The following is a 22,410-nucleotide window of genomic DNA, read 5'->3' on the forward strand; positions in this document are numbered from 1 at the left end:
TAGATTCCTATGCATATATAGCAGATTCTGTTATTTCAATGACAGAACAATAGTACTTCTTTCATTACTCAATAAAGTAATAATTTCCATCTTAAAAAAATTATATTGGCTTCACTGTCTTCACTTAGCTTAATGACGGGGATATGTTCTGAGAAATGTGGCATTAGGCGATTTCATCAATATGCAAACATCGAGTGCACTTACACAAACCTGATGATAGCCTACTACACATCTAGGCTGTACGGTACTAATCTTATAGGACCACTATCATACATGTGGTCCATTGTTGACTGAAACATCATTATATGGCGCATGACTGTATTTAGTTAGTTAGAATTTAATTAATTTTGTTATATATATAGCATGTCGAGAAATTAAAAAATAAATACATAAATTTAAGATATAGTTCTCTTCCTCAAGGGGCTTACAAATCTTCTTTGGGAAACAAAGCTTAAAACATAAAAAAATTAGAAAACAAGACAGTATAACGCCGTATAAAATAACGTTCTACAGATGCTCTAGCACTTTCAGGAAAGGTAAATATTGCAAAGTAAATAATCAGATCCACTTGTTGAAAACTGGAATGACACGATGGAGCTGTGTTTTAAGAAAACAGATCTGATGATGACTCAGTGGGATAGAATGATTTGTGGAAGAGGTAACAAGAGGTTGGAAAACTAGTTAGTTGTTTTTTTTTTTTTCTGCTTTTTCTCTCCAAATCCCCCCAGTACATAGATGTATATTTTAGTTGTGGGTCCTTCTAGTTGTGGCATGTGGGACGCCACCTCAGCGTGGCCTGATGAGTGGTACCATGTCCATGCCCAGGATCCAAACCAGTGAATCCCTGGGCTGCCGAAGTGTAGCGCATGAACTTAACCACTTGGCCACGGGGCCGGCCCCCTAGTTAGTTGGCTTTGTAGACAAGACTTAGTCCTAGAATAGAGTGATAACTGTGGAAATAGAAAGGATATGGTATGCCAAAGAACAGACAAAAAAATCTACATCATAATTTCTGATGGAATATTGAGAATGAAAGGAGCAGATCCAAAAATGGATTCCTGGATTCCAACATGACTGAATATGTAGTATTGTAAGACACAGGGAAGTAGGAAGGGGAATTTTGTTTAGGGGAGAGAAAGGCCAATGAAGTGGTTAAGTTTGATTTAATCTTAGGGTGCTGTTAATAGCCTGCTGGAAATATTAAACTGTTAGAGAGAAAAGAGATTAGTATACAGTAAAAAATAAATCAGGGAAGGGTGATTATATTTAGACAGGATGAGTAAAATCATTTTATGAGAAAGTAAAGACAATTAGTAAAGAATTAGACTCAATTTTAAGAAAGACAAAGGCCAGAAAAGAAGTTCACAGAAGTGTGGTCTTCTCAGTCAAGCAGAAGTTCAATGGCTCACAGTGAAAATGGAGTAGAGATCTGCTTAAGACTAGTAGCATAAATATTTCTTTATTACAGCAAAAACACTTTATGTTGAAAAGGAGAATGTTTTAGAAAAAAATAAAATGTCACTAGTACAAAATGTCACAAAAAAAGTTACTAACAGCTTCTTATGTGCTTGGAAGGTATAAAAGCTAAGAAATAAGAACCTCAAAAAGGGCAAACATTCTTTCTTGAGGTACAATCTACTTAACGGAGTTTTAAAGCTAACAGTTACCAAGTAATTACTACGAATTAAGCGTTATGTAAATGCTTTAGGTGTCTTAACTCATTTAAATCTAACAGTAAGTTCTTGTGCTAGGTACTATTACTATCTCCATTTACAGATGAGGAAACTGGGCAATGGAGAGTTTAACTACTCCAAAGTTATACAGCTAGTCAGTATAACCTGGGGAGTCTGATTCTAAAGCCTAACTCTTACCACAATAGCAAAGATTCACAAAATACATTACACTAATTACTGAAATAAGGCAACATATTTTAAGGGTCAAGTAAGAGGTATAGTAGATAAATAGAGTGCATGTCCAGAGTACAAAGAAATTGCTGTGAAAAGCAATAGTTAAGGAAGTCTTTGTGGAAGATGTAAGAATTGAATTGGCCCTTAAAGATGAGTTAGATGGACAAAGAAATAACAGGGAGTTGAAAAGTTGGCATGCTAAGTGGGAAACTACATGGACCAGGAATACAGATGATAAACCAAATTTCCTGAATAAAAATCTAAGAAAATATTACAAACAAGATGGATTAAATTGATAGTTAAATATTTAGTTCCTGTATCCCATCTTACAACTACTCTAACTACATAATATTTTACTATAAGTTCTCCTTGTAGGATTAAACAAATATGCAGCAAAAAATATTTCCATTTAGATGAAAGTACTATATTTACACCTAGTCTCATTTGGGGCCCAAATAAATTATCTCATTTAATCCTCAGAAAAGCCTATGAATTAGGCAATAGTATTCACATTTTATAGAGGTAGAAATTGGGGCACAGAGAGGTTCAGTTACTTGCCAGAGATCAATCAACGAGTAAGCGGCAGAGCCATAATTTGAATCCCAGAAGTCGAACTCTGAATAGTACTCTTATTTCTGTAAGGAAGACATCATCTAACCCCATGCAACCCCTGCCCCGCAAAAGCTTAACTATCCTTATACTTGCTTACCTTGAAGACCTGCATATTTAAGAGACGACCAGTTTGGTATGTTATAACACCCTCCACCATCTTCTTGTTCTTCTGATTCACATCGATAAAGGACCTGATTTAGCTCAGCCAAAGTTAATTTAGAGGCAATACTAAGAATTAGAAAATAAAGAGAACTGGTTAAATATATTGAAATTTCACTTGCACTCCATAAAAATAAAAAAGAAAATCTGAAGGATAACCATAAAATGTCTCAGTAATGTACATTTTAGGAACTCAGCATTATAACATACATCAGAAACAATATATATTATAAATAATAATTTAAGGATAAAACATGTTAAAAATTCAATTAGAAGTAACATTTCTTCCAAGCCAAGGAAACAATCAAGTGCCAAATTTTGTTAATTAGAAGTATGCTGGAAAAATCTTTTGGTGCTATATTCTTTATCTTATCAATTTGTGTTTTCAATCTTTCTAGTTCAGACTTAGTTTTCTTCCTCCTTTATATTCTCCTTTGTGGGACATCAAGAACTTTTTCTGCTAATTATCTTAAACTCAAAATACTTATCAAAGGACCAGTAAAGGGATAATCAAAAGTCACAGTTAACCACTTTAGAAATCACGTAGTACTCTGCTTTTGTATTTCTCTCCTTTTCCCTTCTCTCCTCTCCTAAAGTTGCGTTGCCCTTCAGCTTGGTTATTCAAGGGGCCAGAATCGTCTTTGATAAAGATGCTTCTTGCTAATGGTCAGAAGGAAGTCTCTAACTATCATGGCTTTGACTTTCCTTTGTTCAGTTAGCAGTCAGACTGTATAATCGACCACGCCTGAATACAACTGAAACCCTACTTCCTCGCACTTCCAGCTGCTCAGGTAATTTCATTTTACATAACTGAATACATTTCCTCTTGAATACTATGTGAACACATATCCTTTTGAATGTACTTCCTTCTTTTTCTTTTAGTTCTGTCTCAACTTAGAAAATCGCTGTCAGCTGTTTTGTTCCCTCTGTCTCTGCTAGCCTCCGCCCTCACTGCTGGGGTGACCCTCCCTCTGCAGTATGTGAGTCAAGTCTGAGTCAAATCTATTAGCAGCCTCAGTACCAACTCCATTCGAGGGCAATATTCTTCAGCATGTAGCCTGTCAACTTCTTGCATAGGAATTACCTGGAGAGCTTATTAAAACGGATTTCTTGGCCTTGCCCCAAGATAACGTGAATAGGTCTGAGAAGGAGTGTGCATTTTATAAACCTTCCGTAGAAACACAAAACTGCTTTGTCACAGATTTTTTAGACTGCAACTACTTTACTAAGTGTAGTTTGAATTAAGAGTTAATATCCTTAATGATAAAGTGCCAATAAAACAACAAAACCGAACACAACAGAAAAATGAGCTAATATGTAAAATACTTCACTGAATAAATACAAATGCTGATCAAAAAAATTAGCTTAATTTTTAAAATAAATTAAAATGGGATGTAATTTTAAAGTATTTTCTATTTACCAACTTGATTGGTAATAGTTAACACTTATTGATCACTTACTACGTGTCAAACACTGTTCTATGTGTTTTACATAAGTATTTCTCATAACTCTGTAAGAGAGGCACTATAATTATATTAGGTAACTTGCCCAAGGTCTTACTTAGGGCTAATACAGTCTGAAATTGGATTCAAACCCAGTTAGTCAGGTAGCATAATCTGATTATATTCTATGCTCTTAAACATCATATTAAATAATACATACTCAGTATTGGTAGGGATATGGGATAATGGACTCTTACATAGAACCGAAAATATTAATTAATATAATCTTTCTGGAGGAGATTTGGTAGTATTAAAAGCCTGAAACATATGAATATAGTCTAACCGAGAAATTCCATTTCTGGAAATTTATCCTAGCCCTCATGACAGCAAACATAGATTGGGCACTTATTATGTGCTGTCATTGTGTTAAGTGCTTTATATGCATTATCCTATTTAATCCTTACAAAATCTAAGACATAGGCATTATTATAAGCCCCACTTTCCAGATGAGGAAACTGAAATGAAGAAAGTCTCAATAACTTGTCCAAGATCATACTAACAGTGGTGAAGCTGAAGTTAAACCAGCCCTACACTTCAAAACCTATACTCTTTGGTACTATGTGGTATGACCTAGTAAGGGAATGATTAGTAAGGGAATAACTAAGGATTTATGCAAAGATGAATGTAGAAAGACATACCTAATGGGGAATAATTGGAAGCAATCTTGACATCCAAAAAATGGAGACTGATCAAATAAATTATAGTATAGCAACATATTAGAATAATACTTTGGCATTAAAAAAAATGATGTGGTAAGGAGTATGATGTATACAACTTAGTCTCAACTAGTCCAGAAAAATTTGTGTGTATGTATAGATAGAGAAGTATGTATATGTGTGAGTGTGTACGTCTGCATGTACATATCTATAACTATATATAAAGAGTGCATGAGTGTGAGACAGCGTGCATGCAAGCACACATACAAATGATAAAGTAATAGGGCAAAATGTTAACAATAGCTGATGCTGACACTGCTGGTCCTGGGACTACCCTTTGAGTAGCAAGAATATGGAAGACCCTTAAAACTGATTACATCAGGCTTGTGGTAATTTATCAGTTATTAAAGTGGCAAACCTCCATAAAATAAGGCATACTTACGAAGCAAAAGGAATTTTCAATATAGGATCTGCGTTGTCAACAGCAAGGCTCCCAGATTTAAAGTGAGGACTGAATTGTGTCAGATGATTTCGAAGAATTCCAACAGCAACTTGTGCATGTGGATCAAGACTAACTCTGAAAACATTAATTAAAAAATGGTTAATTTTTAGGAATAATTTATTCAAAATTAACGCTATATATAAACTATTTTATATATAAGCAAAGTGAACAGTTTGAACTCTAACATACCTGAATATAATAACACTTCCTGGAGTCAAGTTTTCAAACTCTATTTCTTGAACAAATTCATTGGGTCCTTTTGTGACAATTCCAGCATGTTTAACAATTTTACTTTCATTAAGCTTAAAAACAATTACAGAAAACCATTCAACAAATAATTCTAATGTCCTTAAAATGTTAAACACAGTAGTAAAACAAGAGTCTCAAATACCTGAATATGTTCTCTAATTTCTACTGTGATATTTGGCATTCCATTGATTGAGTTTTCATCCTTCTTATAAGGTATTGTATGTCTCTCAATAGTTCTAGCTTCAAGAACTACTTCTTCAATTTTGCCTGGAAATACAAAAAAATTTTTAACAAAATTTCATATTAAACCACCTGGAATTAGGAATTGCTAAAAGCATTTTAAATCATCTAATTTAAAGTTGAACATGAACTATCAGTTAATTAAAAATATACAAAACAATCTGAAAGTAGATGATTCTACCCAAGATGCACTTTTCACACAATTCTTTTTTTTAATAAAAAATCACAACTTAATTAACAAACCTTTATTTGAAAAGAGATCTTATCAAATAATAACTTAGCTCTGGGGAACAATATACAACCTGCTTAATTTTGAGCAGAGAGAAAGTAAATCACTTGAAAGGCTTACATTTTTAAAAAATGGAATATTTCAGAAATACAAAAAGTAGGAAAAAACTTAAAACACCCAGATCCTACTACTTAGCTTGAGAAAACATTGCAAATCCAACTGAACCCCGTGTACCCTTTCTTCCCCTTCAGAGGTAATCACTACCTGCAGTTTGGTGTTCATTGATCTTGTGCATTTTTACTAAATATGAATGTTTCCCTGAACAACTTGTATTATTTTCCAAGTTTTATTAAAGTAGATTCAAGTTATATATATAAATATCTATGTATACATTTCAGTAACTTGTTTTTCATTGGACAACACTGTGTTTTTTAGATTTGTTCACATTGCTACATTAGCTTTAGCTCATTTATTTCAAATGCCACATAGTACTCCACTGTGTGAATACACCAAAATGCATTCATTCTATTAAGATTATCACTAATTTTTCTCTGTTATAAATCATGTTACAATAAATATTCTTGTGCATGTCCCTAATGGAAATGCATGAGGATTTTTCAGATATATTCCTGGGAGTGGCACTGCTGGGTCAAAGAATATATTAAACTTCAACTTTTATTATTTAAATAATTTAAGCTTTAAGCCATTAATCTGATAATACAGGACTTTTTGATCTAGAAATTCTACTTCTGGAAATATACACTAAGGAAATTGTTCAGAAGAAAAAAAATTATTCCTAGCATATATTCAAATCTTAAATAAGAACACTACTAAACATTCTAAAGAATATTAAAAATGGAATACTAACATAAAATATGAAACATTGAAGATAATGAAAATCACAATTTTGTTGACTCACAAAATGGAAATGTTTTAAGAATGATCAGTGATCAAAACAAAACCTGAGATAATACCGTGCAACTGACTGCAGCCACGCAAAACTATACATGTACATTAGCAACAATCAAATAAGATTACTGAATATAAATTTGTGAACAGTTAAAAAACTAACGAACATTTAACCCTAAAGCTATTCATGTTGATAATTTTTAAAAAGTAGAGTTATGCATATTTAGCAACTAGCAACCAAAATAGAATATGATGATTTTTATGGGACTCTTCATTTACTCAATTAATCAAAGACTTGGACAGCTGCTATATACACAGGAGCATGTCATGTTACGCTATGATATATCATATATAATAATAAGTGAGGAAATAAAATACACACATCTAGAAAAAAATCAAGCAATGATAAAGATATACCTCAGGGATGTATTTTATAATTAATGGCTAAAGGAGTGATATAGAGAGACTATAATTGCTATAGAGATCACTGATTACTTAGAGAAGTTCTGGAAGGAAGTGGAACTTTAGTCCTTGAAAGACATAAAGAATTCATATATAGGTGGAAATAAGACTACTTGGAGATCAGTGAAAATATCTATTTGGCTGAAATAGTGGAGTGATAGAGGACTAGGAAGGTAGATGAGGATGGATTATGAAGAGTCTTAAATATTAAATTATTTTCCATTTTGGTTTATACATGTGTGTACATATGTGCATACACATACACAAACACACACAAATGTACAGGTATATACATATACATAAACACATGAATATACATATATATTTTCCAGGGAATAGAAGAAATACACGTTCATTTTATACAAATTAGGAAATAAGGGAATAAGATGAAACCAAAACTACTTCACAACTCAAAAAATGTTAACATTTGAAAGTATTTCTGTCCAGATTTTGTTCCATGTAGTAAAAATATGTTACCAAAAATTTCTAATTCTTTTTCTCAACTACATCCACACTTGCAATGTGTTATAATATATGATATACAACAATTTAATATAATAGTATAATTTAATATAACAATCTAATATAATCACAGTAACATTTTTAGATAGCATTACCAGGGATGTACATATGAGGCACTTCCTTGCTGTAAAATGACGTCTTGGGATTCCTGAAAGCAGTTCTCGACACAGACACAACAGACTGATGGATGCTAGGTGAGTGCCTTGTTACCGCCACTATATCTTGATCAACCTGATCCACATACACCTGACAAACAGAAAGAGAAAACGCATTAGCGCTCAAACTGGAAAGACGTACTCTGAAACTGAACCTTAAGAAAGAAACAGAAAATTTAGTTTCTTGCCTGAATGAAACCCTTGGCCCCAAGCTCTTGATGAAGTTTATTGATAGCACGCCTGGCTGCAATAATTCCGCTTTGGAAATTGACTTCACCTGTATTTGATGGCAATGCTTCAGGATTCCACTTAGTATAAAATCGTTCTTCAGAAACCACTGAAATCTGAACAAAGTTAAAACTTAGCCATGTTACATTTTATGACAATGAGAAATTTCAGTAAAAATGCTCAAAGTTGTTGGCCACGTGGATTTTAAAAACAACGCATAAACAAACCTGATGAGGCACTAATTCATCATAGCCTTTAGTACTTCCACTAGCACAAGATGCCATAGAAACAATCGTGGAACTCGGGAGAGCATCATATGCTGACCTATGCTAGAAAACAATAAAAAACCAAAAAGTTCTTTTTCTTTCAAATGCAAAGTTACATCCTATTGCATAGTGAAGTAAAAGGATAATTACATGAATACATTCTATAAGATATATTAATTTGCTTTAAAACAAACATTCTAAAAACTTTGTACCACAATCACACATAAATTTAAGCTACTATTTTGAAGTATGTGGATATTATTGCCACTAAATATCAAAACATTTAGCAAAATAAGTCAATACAAGAAACAGATTAGATGCTTACCACAATAGGACACTCATTATCATGGGTGATATCCATAAACAGGGCATGTGCAATAGCTGGCATTAAAGGCCTCAAACAGGGCTGAACAAAGGACCCAACAGGCTCTCCTCCATATCGGTAAACTAATCTGCCCTCCTCATGGCTATCAGCTGCACTCATTGCCTCTGCAAAGCATTACAGAACACTTTAAAAATCTTCATTACTAATATTCAAGAAGTTAGACTTCTTACCATGACTGACTTTCAAAATAAGTCCACATAAATATTATTAAAAAAACCTGCTTTAAACATTTAAACAAATGTCCATTAGTTTAAGTGACCAAAAAAGTCTTCTCTATAACTTAACTGGAGAAACGGCTCATACAGGTAAAAGGGAACTTATGTTGTTTAGTAGGATGTTGGTTATATAAAATCTATGGGAAAAAATCAAGATTACATCATTCATCCAGGTAGGAGACAAGAAACATATTTGTATATTTTCAACAATAAAATAATGGTTTTGTTCATGAGTCATCAATTCATCCCACTGCTCTTTCAATTTAAAATGTCATTTTACCCCAATGTAGAATGTTTTACTTATAAAAACAGACTGAGTTATATTAGAAAATTTTGTGTAGAATATTTCAAAGAACATTAGCTATGCTGAAAATTATTAAACACTATATTTAAAGCTATTAAATCCCTTTTAATCTACATGAACAAAAACTAAAGTTTTAGATGGGAAATACACTTCAACAAGCCTACCTCTTATTAAGGAACTAATGCCCAGTCTAGTAACAAAGATATTGTCCAGGTCTTCGCTTCCTGTGAACAGTTCAGCTACTACATATAAATTGGGTTGCAATTTCCTAGCGGCATCCAACATGTACTGCAAAAAGCACAGTTACAAATGTAAGAGAAAGAGAAAAGCAAGGTTGGAGTTAGGGGGAAGAAGAGGAGGCAAGACTAGGCATGGATTTGACATAGGAAAGTACGATGTAGCAAGACAAAATGGAAATCCAAGAAGAATTTCCAAATAAATTTAATTGTGCATGTGTAAGAAAACATAAAACAAACCAATACACACAGGTAACAAGAGAATTTATAGAGAGAATAAAACATTTACAAAGGAAGATTAGATTTTGCAAAGATATAGGGACACAAGGGGGAAAAAAGGAAGAAGAAAAATGTTAGTGTCACATTAAAAAATGTAAACCATAATACTGCAATTCTGCTAGGCTTTCCCCTGTTTTACGTGTTTATTTTTAATACCTCTAATCAGACTATTAATTTCCAGGCAGTTGACTCTAAGCCATCATTGATAAATTCCCTGCTGGTGAATCATTTAGCCTTTGCAAAGATTAGGTCTGACTGACTAGACTGAAGCCAGCTTTTCCTACAGATTACAATAAACTCTTAATCTTTCAGAAATCAGATCAGTTTCAAAATTTTTTTAACATAACGTTTGCACAAAGGTTCATGAAATACTTGAAATTCTATTGGCAAACAAGCAGGACCCTAGAGGATTTCGTACCTTAAAATTAAGCAAATTAAGATTTAATATTATGTTTTGCCATAATGTTATAACAATCTTACAAGTATATATTTTTTGCTGTTGCTAAAGGCACACTTAAAAATAAACCTCTGCCATTTTTTGGAGCTAACACATGTTCTACTACCTTAACTAATGCTTACTAAGTTCTTCTAAATCAAATCAATTTTTCATCACAGACTCAAAACATATACAGTATAATACTGCTTTAAAATTATAGAAATAGGTATTTTTCAGATAAGTACACATTTCCACAGAACAGTAAGTTGTCACTAGGAAGCTATCCTTTGATCTTATAAACAGGATGAAAATTATAAGAGTTTACAAAGCTGTATTAGATAGAAGAAAATGCTATAAATGTTGGCATTGCTTACGTTACGGTAAAAACACCAAAGAGAAATAGACAATCTTTATGTTTACACCTACATTTTTGTAAAAATTAATAAAATTGAATCAATGAGGTTAAAACTAGCCTCAATATACTGTATTGTTAGTGTTTTTACATATTATATTATAATTTTACATATTTATTATATTACATATTATATATTACAAATTTACATTTTACATAAACATTATAATTTTACATATTATAATCACTATAATATGCAACGAGCTATTCAACTTCACAGCAGCTACTAATATACTGAAAGCAACCTAACAAGAAGACAAATTAATATTTATATATTAAAATATTAATTCCTTATATAATATTAAAATATATATATATTTTTTTTTCCGAGGAAGATTAGCCCCAAGCTAACATCTGCCAATCCTCCTCTGTTTTTTCTGAGGAAGACTGGCCCTAAGCTAACATCCATGCCCATCTTCCTCTACTTTATATGTGGGACGCCTACCACAGCATGGCTTGCCAAGCGGTGCCATGTCTGCACCTGGGATCTGAACCAGTGAACCCCAGGCCGCCAAAGTGGAACATGCGCACTTAACTGCTGCACCACCGGGCTGGCCCCAATAATATTAAAATATTAATATTTTAATAGTATATATGGCAATATGGTTGTATACATATTATCAGAGATAATATGATTTACTTCCTTAAATTAAAATAAAAACATTAACTCATTGAACATTTTATAGCCTAGTGTTCCAAGACAACTGCATCAAAAGATTCTGTCACAATTTTGCAAATCAAGCAAAGGTGTTCAATACTACCACCAAATCAATGCTGGTGTCCAACTAGCAAAAGGAAACTGTATTTGCATACTCTATTTCAGGAAAGCTAGGAAAGAATACCAAATTTCTTTTCGTAATATAGATGAACTGTTTTTCTGTACCTCGGCTACATGAATTGGTGTTGAGTGGCAGTTATCAAGACGTACTCCCTGGAAATGAGTTGCAGTTATTTCAGTGTATTTTTTCATGTGCGCCCAGAGGTAAGGACAGTCCTCTGGCTTATTCCCATAGCGTAATTTAACACTGTCTCCCCAGCAGATAAGTTCTCTCCTTAGATAAACGTCTGAACCTGTTAAGAAAGGAGTTGCTTTCAATGGTTCAAGAAGTACAATGAAAATAATCACTTGAAGGAAACACTGTTGTTTTAAAATCACAATGACTATTTCTACCACAGCCCATATATTGGTTAAAATTATATCTAAAATGGTATGGGATAAAGTTTTAAAAAATTATTAATTTGTATCTTGTATCTATTTTGCTAAAATTCTAGCTTATAGTCTCTTCTAAAAATGTGTGCTTAATGTAAAAAATTCAAGTTCCTTCTTAAAGGAAAACAGTAATAGTAATATCACAGGCCTAAAGCTAGAGTTCTACAAAAATATTTAAAGCTCCACCCCCATGTCACTCCCCATTTTCGGCAATAGGTTACATTAAATCCATGGCATACAGCAGAATGGCTTTTTTTCATTTAGAATGGCTATAAAGGAGATGGCAGATTCTTAAACCTAAAGTTACATTCCTTTTTTAAAAATGAGATTTTGATTTAAATTTATGTCATTCAAACAGACTTCTAATTCTGAAATGTTGAAAAATACAGTGACGGGTCCCGGCAAAATTTTTCCTGGCAATGAAATAGCTGTAGGAAAATAAGATGCTAGGAGTAAGTGAGAGGGAACCTAAAAACAATTAGTTTCTAGTTTAATTGCCTTTCAAATACCTTAATACCCCTCTGGCTAATGAGTGAAAATATCTCTTATGGCAATATAACTGTAATAGCAGTGGTTTCAAATGTCTTTAAAAAATGTAATAGAATACATTTTTGCCCAAATAAAATCTTTTGCAGAAACACAATATAAAATAGATTTATAAAAGCTACTCTGTTTGAGAAGATAAGGGGTAGGCAGGGAAAGGAGAAGATGAATGCCATCCTTTTTATCAACCCCTTCTTTTTTCTCTCAAACTGTATGTACCTCTGGCACCTCTGTGATGAAGTAGCCTAAAAACCACCAGCCTAGTGGGGAAAAAAAATCACTAACAGTTTATATTTTGAGCTTGTGGTGAACTTTTCTTTCTCTATGCATACAGAAGTTAACAAAAATGACACACCTGGTTCAGCAAAGTTCCGAAGGGGATCATCTCCCATTACCCATCCATTATGCGCCATCAGAAAACAAGCTTTATTTGGGAGATGAATCATAGATTCTTCTGTGGATGGGGTCATTTCTTCAAATGGGAAAGTAAAATATCTATGGAGATAGAATTAAATATTAAATCCATACAGAGAAACTCAATGGAGAGAATTTGAGTTAGCACTATCAGAATTAAACTTCCTCCCTAAGGAAGAGAATAAGTAAGATTAGTTTGACACTATTTATAGGGAAAAAACTTCAATATAGGTAAAAGATCTTCAGTAGACTTTTTGAATAAATCTAGTAGGAGTTGAGAATGGAGAGTTAGCATTACAGCATATCTGGTTAACATTTTAAATAACTTAAAAAATCTCATAAAATTACTAAGAAAATCACTGCAATATTGATGTTACTTTGTAAAGGTTTTTGCTATGCTTTCGTTGCCTAATCTATGCTGCACACACAAGTACTTATAAGATAAGGAGCAAAATGCTTGCTCAATTTGATTAACACTGAATTTATTAGTAAGAATGCAGTCCCCCAGAAACCGTAATGTAAATGATTATAACTTGGTTCATACTGATGACAGTTTCTCTCACTAAAGATTTGCCTAACAAAATCAATTAATATGAAGCCTAGTTACCCAATCAAAACTTCTATTTCAATTAAGAAATGTACTGAAGTCACACATTAAAGGAAACATTTAAGTTAATTTGAAAAGTTAAATACAATTTTCAATTTTTAACCTTTAACGAGAAGAAAACAAAAATGGAATACCTGGTAACTAAAGGATGTTTTCTGGTGACAGGTCCTAGTTTAGGACCATGGCCAGCCAGTCGTTCATAAAATACATTTCCCAAAAGGCAATTAACTGCCTAGAAGACATCAAATTATGTTACGTCAATAAAAACAACAAGAACAACAACAAACAGTATTAAGACTCAAAGAAAAATAGCAGTTCAAAAGTAGGTCAAACCTGCTCCTGATGATAGTTCACAAGTTGATGCTTCTCTGCGTTTAATTCCTCAATTCTCTTACGGAAACAATTACAGCATTCATCAATTGCAGCTGGCCCATTACTAGAGCAGGTAGAACAATACAAACTTATTATTTCAGGGTTTTACAACCATTTAAAATTTGTCTAACAAGGGTCATAGAAACTTGAAATATATTCATCAGGATCTTAATTATGGCTGAAGAAATTTTCCAATTGTAAACATTTTTACATACACACGTACAGGAATGCGGACCAGCACACAGAAAAAGGGGGAAAATGTCATGTGTTTGAAGTAGCAGAATTATGATGAATTGCTTTATTTCATTTTCTATTCAAGCTTCTAATAAATAGTATGAAAATAATGCTAGCCATAAAGGTTTATAAGTAATATTGTTCTCTATTTCACAGGAAAAATACATAACATACTCATGTGGTATGAAAGTTGCTAGTGCAATGTTCATATCTACAGTACAGCCAAGCCGTCTGTATTCAGGATCCTGAATAATCTTAAGGTGTTGCTTTGGATCAGGCTGAGTTATTATTTTCCTATTTTCTGAAAGAAAGAAAAGATGATATCTTAAATGCAAATACGCATAAGGAGATGATAACTGTTACTGATTCCACGTTTTTAGTTTACAATTTTTTCATAGAAAGTAAAACAAATGTTTATTTCACAAGCATCCTGCCTACCGCCCTCTCCATCCTCCTGCACACCATCTAACACACACACATACACATACATGGTGGGGGTGGTGGGAGAGCGAGAGAGAGATTAAGAGAAAATAACATTACAGAAGAAAAACATAAGGATTCCCATCACTTCAACCCTAGTCCCACTTTTCTGCCTCAGTCAGCATTCTCCTTTTCTACTCATGTTTTCGGGCATTAAGGAAGTCAGTGGTACTAATTTTCTTTCCAGGTGCTACCAAATACGTCAGCAGTTCTTATTCCTCAAAGCTTGCTTTCTTTTCTAAACTAAGTCTTTTTAACAACCTGACTTTCTTTGTATTCTCTGAAAGAGGCACATAGGTTTGTTTTCATAATTTTTTCCTTTTCACCAACAAGCATATTCTTCACATAATAATAAAAAATGAAAAAAGTAAATAAATGCTTTATGGGGGGAATTTTCATTCTTTTCTGGAACTTAATCCTAATAAATCAGATGTTTGTGCAGGATTGCCTCCACTGGGTCTGATTGTATATTAACTAATCAATATCTAGCTTATTCTAAAGAGACTTTGAAATGGCTTCAAAAAGCACAAACAAAATAAGATAAAATATAAATAGATTCTTAAAATCTAGTTTTTGAAGTTCATCTGGAAGAAGGAATATATGAAAACTGTCAAGAAATGTTTGAAAAAGAGAAAAAGCTACACAGTGAGTGTAAATTATAAAACAGTCTTCATTATTGGTAGCATAAAGGACAGACAGATCACTGGAATGGCACAGATAACAGACCCATGTAAGTTCAGTATATGACTACATGCTATGAAGTAATATGGTGGTTCTCAAAATCAGTGAAAAAGGATGGATTACCAACTCAACATCATTTTTTGAATAAAAATAAAGTTCAATACCTTCTTTATATAATATACAAAACTAAATTCCAAGTGTATTAAGTATTTAAATGTAAAATATAAGTAAGATTGTTAGAAGAAAACATAGAATGTTGATAGGTCTCTTCTAAGCATGATATAAAATTGGAAGCCATCAAAGAAAAGACTGACAAATTTGACTACACTGAAAAAAAATACCACCATAAACAAGAGTTGGAAGATAAACAGCAAAATAGGAGGACATATCTGAGGCCAGCATAATAAGGAATCACCGAATTTATTATTATTACAAGTGAATATGAAAAAGACAAACAACCCAATAGAAAAAATAGGGAAAGAACATTAATAGGCAATTAATGGAAAAACTAATTAACATGTGAAAGGGTATTAAGATGTTACACAACTGGGAAAGCTGAAGTGTGAATCTGACCCTAAGCTTCCTGGACCTTAGTCACACTGACTCCTACTTTGAAGGCAGTATTTCTGGGTCCCACTCTAGCTCTGGTGTCTGGACGAGGAGGAGAATTCCTTATTGTAAGAGCCATCAAAGAGCCTTGCTGTTAGAAGGTCCTATACTAATTGTAGATAGATTCTTTATAATCTCTCTCCAATTTGCCTCCTAAAAATCCTAACTTCTCTTTTAGCCTGGTTTTTCCTACCCTACTTTGTCGAGAACACAATGATTAACTTCTTGAGGTTAGTTATGTCCTTAACTGAAGATGTGTTTCTTTACCTTTTGTTACTGGCTAACATTTGGGAAAGTCTCACTAGTGGTTAGGTGGCATTAATGCTGGGTACCATCAGCTGGAAGACCCCGCCTCAGTTAAGATTTCTACTTTAGCCAACAGAAGACTATTACATCTGTCAGTTTGAAAGCCTGTTTCAAGCCTTTGGCAGGTGAAATAATCTGCTCTACTTACCTCTCACTCATGCATCTAACAAATATATATTGAGCTCTACTGTATTCTGAGCTCTATGCTAAGGAATCAATTGTAAGAAAGTCCCCAATGGAAATAATTATGTTATGTATTATTGTGACCTGTCCTTTAGATGTCTCTGCTAACTCTCAGATAGCTTCCAGAATCCTATTTTTGTAGTATCAAAAACAACACTAATATCATATAATAACAGATTTAATAACATGTTAAGAGTTATCCTTTTAAAAGTATCACTAAATTTCTTAAAATTGATAGAAGCATTCTAGTTGTAGATCCTTTACCTTGTGTAAGAAGTCCTCTAAATTGCTCAACTGCTTTGTGAACGTCTACTTGGAAAAATTCCCAGAGGTGAATCTTTGGATAAATATCCTCCCAAATTATTTTTCGAATGCACTGAAAAATTTCAATAGTTAAAAAATACATATATATACACTTAAAATATTTTTACTAAATATTATTTAGCATATTAAAAGACAGATTCTAAATAATTTTCAACCATATATTTGTTTAATTTGCACTTTAGAAATTCTGTTTTTCTGTTTTAGTGTGGTACTCCTCTAGACATACTGACATTCATTTGATGATCATTTTCAATCAGAGCAGGTACTCCTTTTTCTCTGTATTTCCCTTCTGCCACATCACAGGATAAATGCCAAAGTGCTCTGTCTAAGACCCAGGCAGGTTTTAAGTGTGGAGAATTCACAAGGTTATATGCACTTTCTGGATGTTCATGGATCCATTTACTATTAGCAGCTTAAAGAAAAAAAAAACATAAAGGAATATCTTGTAATTAAACTGAAGTATCTATGTTAGTATCTATGATAAATTTAAAGGTGAAAGAAAATATCATCTACCACTCATTTTCCTATACATTAGACATCAATATTTTATAATGATACTGTAATATGAAAAATATTTTTTTGGCTGCAGTATCCTATCTCCACTTCACATTTTTCTTTTCTGTTGTAGGAATTTTTAATTGATAGTAGATAGGAGGCAACGCTGATTTATTAACACCACTGTAATGACAGGTTTACTATTGTGGTAGGAGTTAAGAAGGGTCTTGTCCTCGGCCTGCTTTGATGGTCCTTGAGTCCGACTATATTTTGGAATGCTCCTTCTAAGCCCCAAGGACATCTTTTCCTGTAAGGGAGATGGGGTTCCTGCCCTGACTTCAAGTTCTCTGGCCTTGTTAAAGCTGAAAGTTACCTGTATCTTCAACTCTGGTTTAGGCTGTTTGCTTCTAGGGCAGGATAATATCTTCCTTTTTTATTACTTTCCTCAGGTGCTTGTCTTCTTTACTTTTAGTCTCCTAGTGAGAGGGCCCTTCTTTGGCCCATCTAAGCTTTAGGTACTCTTATCTATCTTTAGAACTCAAAATGTCATTTACAACTTTTTTCCTACAAAATTGTCTCTTCCTGTGTTTTTTTCTGGGGGAGGGGAGGGAGGGCAGGTTCCTCTGGATCTTTAAATATGCTTGTATCTCCCAAAGCTAAGAATACAAACATACATCCTATCTAAACACAGTTATTTCTCTAACTTCTGCGTAGTATATTAGTATCAAGACCAAATGTCTTGAAAATCCAACCCATATCTGCTGCTTCCACTTTCTCCCCATACCCTCATTCCTTTTCCCAATACAATCTGCTTCTGTATCCAGCACTCCAGCGAGGTTACTCCAAGCTGCCTAATCATGGAATTTAGTGTTACTTTCTTGTCTTCATCCATTTCAACCTCTACAACATTTGCCATTACTGATTAGTCTTCCTTTAGTTACAAAATACCTCTTCCTTGATGTACAAAAGGCACCCTTATCTTGGTTGTTTTTTATTTTTCCTTCCCTCTTTTGCCCCTTCTCTTCTCCTTCCCATCTACCCTAAAGCTTTGAGGGAGGTTTGCTACATATCTTAGTCCTCCTCTTTCTTTGAACATGCCATTCCCATCCCACCCCTCTTCTCAGTACCCAGCTCTCTTAACCTGGTCCAGGCTCCAGCGGGGGCCTGAGCACATCCACCTATGCACCTGATGGGCAGCAATGCCTGAGGACAGCCTGTGAACTCAAAATCCATTCACCCAGTCTACATATATCTACGTTGAAAATGTAATATATCCCAGGCACTGTTCTGGAGCAGGTATTCTGTAGTGAATAGCAAGCAAGGCTCCTGTCCTCATGAGCTTTCATTTTAGAAAGGTGTTGGTCTTTTTTGGTATTTTTATTTCTGCTTAGACAATCCTGATGGAAGAAAATTTAGTTCTCTCATAGGTAACTTTGTTCAATCCTGAATGGTTAATCAGATATGTTGTTTTGATAAGACTGATAAAAGCGAGGCTGAGAAACTGCTAAAAGAAATGTACTCAAAGAACAAGGGTCTAGCTTATTCTTATTACCCATTTGTATTAGTAAATTCAGAATCAGAATCAGGAGTTCTGTAAGGCATTCTAAGTATTTGTAATATTAAAGATAATTTGTTTTAATTTTTTAAATAAAGAGAAAAATTATATACATTTTGTTTGATCTTTAAAATGGACTAATGCCCCCTGAATTCATACTGAGGAGCATGAGTGTGTAATGTACATGAAATAAAAAGTAATAACAATTATTAAATACCTGCCACATGCCAGGAACTGTTCTAAGCAGTTAAATGCACTATTTATTAATCCTCATGCCTTACCACATAATGTAGGACATACTACCATGTTTCCTTCATAGATGAGAAACTGAGGCACAGAGAGATAAGTAACTCAACTAAAGTCACACAGCCAGGAGTGAACCTGGGCAAGTCTCTTCAGAACCTGCAACGTTAACCACTTTGCTCTGCGGCAGCGGCGAATGTGTTCATGCCTCATTTACTTAGCTGAGCACCATTACAATCCTTACAGAGGTTTAAAATAATTATTTTTAGTTTCAGCCATTTCTTTTGTAAATCATTTATTTATATCTTATTTATAAATACTATTTATTTATATATTTACCATTTATTTATATAATAAACAAACACTTGGATGAATACAGGAAACATAAGGAGCAGAGACGTTGTAATAAAAGTTAAATTGATAATTCTCCAAATTTGAATCAAGATAGTTTTCCCTAGATTCATTATCACAGTCATTAAAATTCAACATGTAAGAGAAAAATGCAGTGATAATTAAATCCGATTTATTAAGAATAAATACTAAAACTACCCTAATTTTTTAAGTGGTAAAATCCTGAAACTTTATTTCTTATCTCAATTTTTTGAAATAAAATTAAGTATAAAATGAATTTTAAACATTTTTTCTAATTCTACCTGAAAGAGGAGTCAAATTCCAAACTATGTCTTAATATACATCAAAATTAAAAATGAAACATGGACTTTGGGAGCAGTGCAGTAAGGAACTTAGCAGACACTCTCTCCAGCAAAACAATTTAACTGGTGAGAATTATAAAATACAATCATTTAAAGTCTCTGGAAATTGTCCTAAGGGCATTTGGCAAATGGAGAAACATTTATTCAAGAAAATCTAGTAACTCTTGGTAAGAACAGCAAGTGTCTATGGCATCTGAACCACGACCTGCTCCCTCATCCCACTCAACCAGCTATGTGTTGGGAAGCCCTAACCTGGTGCTCTACTCGAGGCAAGTGTGGCCAACAGAGACTTCCTCTCCCTCCAAGTCTTAGTCTGGGCTTATAGTTTCACCCTGGGAGAGGCAAGCTGTTTCTCATTCCCTCTAGCCTCATGTCACAGCTCTATTCCACACAGGCAGGCAGAGAAAACCACCGCTTCCTTCCCCCACCCAGCCCCCACTTGTAGGGTGGCCGTCCTATCCCAGCTGTGGGAGGCCAAGAATACCAAGACCCCATCTCTCCCAAGAGCTGGGACTCACTTGCAGGGTGGAGGGTCCACCTGGGGAGGGGCAACTGAGAAGACCAGGGACTGCCGCCTTCTGCCTTGAGTGCCCCCAAAATGGGGTGGCAGGAAAAGTGGTCCTGCCCCTGGCTCAGGAGCAGTGGCACAGGTGTTCTGTTCAGGGGGAAAGGCAGACCAAAAGGATGAAGAGCCCTGCCTGAAAGGACTGAATTTACTTGGAACAGTGAGTGGAGAACCCCATGCCTAAGGCTGATGTTGAAAATAATGGAGACCTTGGTGAGGAGCAATTAAGAGAAGGCTGGTATAGCTCTGTGACACCAAAAAAAAAAAAAAAAAAAAATCAGAGCAACCAGAAGTTTAATGGCGAGAATCAGGGAAAGAGGTAGCAGAGAGCCCTCCTGGGATCACAGGCAATTCTAGGGGTTGGGAAGGCTGGGTGCATGTGCTACCCTGCACCCTCTCAGGAGCAATCCTAGCAGGACATGGGAAAGACTTGAAGGCATTCACCAAACCACATACAGACTTATTAACACAGGACAGAAGCTCACTGGTAAAGGGACTTAAACGCAACCTCTAACCAAATATCAAATGAACAATAAACTACTCTGACCCAGGGTGACTCCTAGGAAGCCAGGCTTAAACAGAAAATCACATTCATCTCTGGCAGTCTGGAAGACGGTGTGTATGCCCAAGGTGTGCTGTCCCAGGGGCAATCAGAGAGGGAAACTCTGAGCTACCAGGTCCTGGTATATCTTTTTCCATCCTTTTACTGTCAGTCAATTTGTATCTTTCAATCTAAGGTATGTTGCCTGTAGACAGCATATAGGTGGATCTTGTTTTTTTATTGACTCTGGCAATCTCTGCCTTTCAAGATATTACTTTCAAGATTCCCTAAGTCTTTGGTTTTCAAAATTTTTACTATGATCTGTCTCAATGTGGCTCTCTTTGGGTTTATGTTACTTGGAGTTTGCTGAGCTTTAGGATGTGAAGATTAATTTTTTTTTTGAGAATTTATTTATTTATTTTTTGAGGAAGATTAGCCCTGAGCTAACATCTGCTGCCAATCCTCCTCTTTTTGCTGAGGAAGACTGGCCCTGAGCTAACATCCATGCCCATCTTCCTCTACTTTATATGTGGGACGCCTGCCACAGCATGGCTTGCCAAGCAGTGCCATGTCCGCACCTGGGATCCAAACCAGCAAACCCCGGGCCCCTGAAGCAGAATGTGCACACTTAACTGCTGCGCCACCGGGCTGGCCCAAGAGTAATGTTTTTAATCAAATTTTGAAGATTGGGAAGTTTTCAGCCATTATTTCTCGAAGTATTTTTTCCGTTCTTTTCTTTCTTTCTGGTATTTCCATGATGCCCATGTTGGTGTGCTTAAAGATGTCCCACATTTCTTTGGAGCTCTGTTCCCTTCTATCTTTTTTTTCTGTCCTTCAGATCACATCCCTCTTCACTGATCCTTTCTTCTGTCAACTCAGATATACTGCTGAACACCTCTAGTGAATTTTTCATTTTGGTTATTTACTTTTCAACTACAGAATTCCCAATTGGTTCTTTTTTAAAAATTTCTGTCTATTTATGATATTCTCTTTTTGATGAGATATCATCATCATACCCTCCCTTACTTCTTTAAACTTGTTTCATTTAGTTCTCTGAATACATTTACAATAGTTGCTTTGAAGTCTGTATCAGCTAAATATGACATCTAAGACTTCTCAAAGGGCAATTTCTGTTGCCCCCTTTTTTCTTGTGTATGGGTCACACGTTGCTGTTTCTTTGCATGTCTCAATTTTTTGTTGAAAATCAGGCAATTTAGGTAATGTACTGCAGCAACTCTGGATACTGATCCCATCCCCTCCAGGTCTTGTTGGTTGCTTGCCTGTGACTTGGCTGGACTATTTCAGCGAAGGCCATTTCCCCTACAGTGTGCAGCCTCTGATATTGCTACTCAGAGAGTGCAGCCTTGGTCACAGTCAGTCAGCCAGGGATAACAGTGGTTTTTAGCAGGGCTCCCATAACAGTCTCTTTCCCTGAACTCTGTTAAGCTGCCTGTCTCTATTGCTATCACA

General features: G+C 34.7%; 1 protein-coding gene across 6 annotated transcripts in view; it reads right to left on the reverse strand.

Annotated features, from left to right (window-relative positions):
* The window catches only part of AGL (amylo-alpha-1,6-glucosidase and 4-alpha-glucanotransferase), an 89,965-nt gene that overhangs the window by 30,428 nt on the left and 37,127 nt on the right, over window positions 1-22,410 (reverse strand). For all 6 annotated transcript variants that reach the window (XM_008507712.2, XM_008507899.2, XM_070592286.1 and 3 more), the window contains exons 6-21: window positions 17,059-17,240; window positions 16,769-16,880; window positions 14,420-14,546; window positions 13,973-14,075; window positions 13,774-13,871; window positions 12,974-13,113; window positions 11,749-11,936; window positions 9,667-9,790; window positions 8,924-9,087; window positions 8,560-8,661; window positions 8,293-8,448; window positions 8,045-8,195; window positions 5,730-5,854; window positions 5,528-5,640; window positions 5,279-5,413; window positions 2,617-2,747 (exon numbers count right to left, since the gene is read on the reverse strand). In XM_008507712.2, the coding sequence (XP_008505934.1) occupies window positions 2,617-2,747; window positions 5,279-5,413; window positions 5,528-5,640; window positions 5,730-5,854; window positions 8,045-8,195; window positions 8,293-8,448; window positions 8,560-8,661; window positions 8,924-9,087; window positions 9,667-9,790; window positions 11,749-11,936; window positions 12,974-13,113; window positions 13,774-13,871; window positions 13,973-14,075; window positions 14,420-14,546; window positions 16,769-16,880; window positions 17,059-17,240 (2,151 nt within the window). The remainder of the gene's footprint in view (window positions 1-2,616; window positions 2,748-5,278; window positions 5,414-5,527; window positions 5,641-5,729; window positions 5,855-8,044; window positions 8,196-8,292; window positions 8,449-8,559; window positions 8,662-8,923; window positions 9,088-9,666; window positions 9,791-11,748; window positions 11,937-12,973; window positions 13,114-13,773; window positions 13,872-13,972; window positions 14,076-14,419; window positions 14,547-16,768; window positions 16,881-17,058; window positions 17,241-22,410) is intronic.

Source organism: Equus przewalskii, chromosome 24 (genome assembly GCF_037783145.1).
Source record: "Equus przewalskii isolate Varuska chromosome 24, EquPr2, whole genome shotgun sequence".
Classification (NCBI taxonomy): domain Eukaryota; kingdom Metazoa; phylum Chordata; class Mammalia; order Perissodactyla; family Equidae; genus Equus; species Equus przewalskii.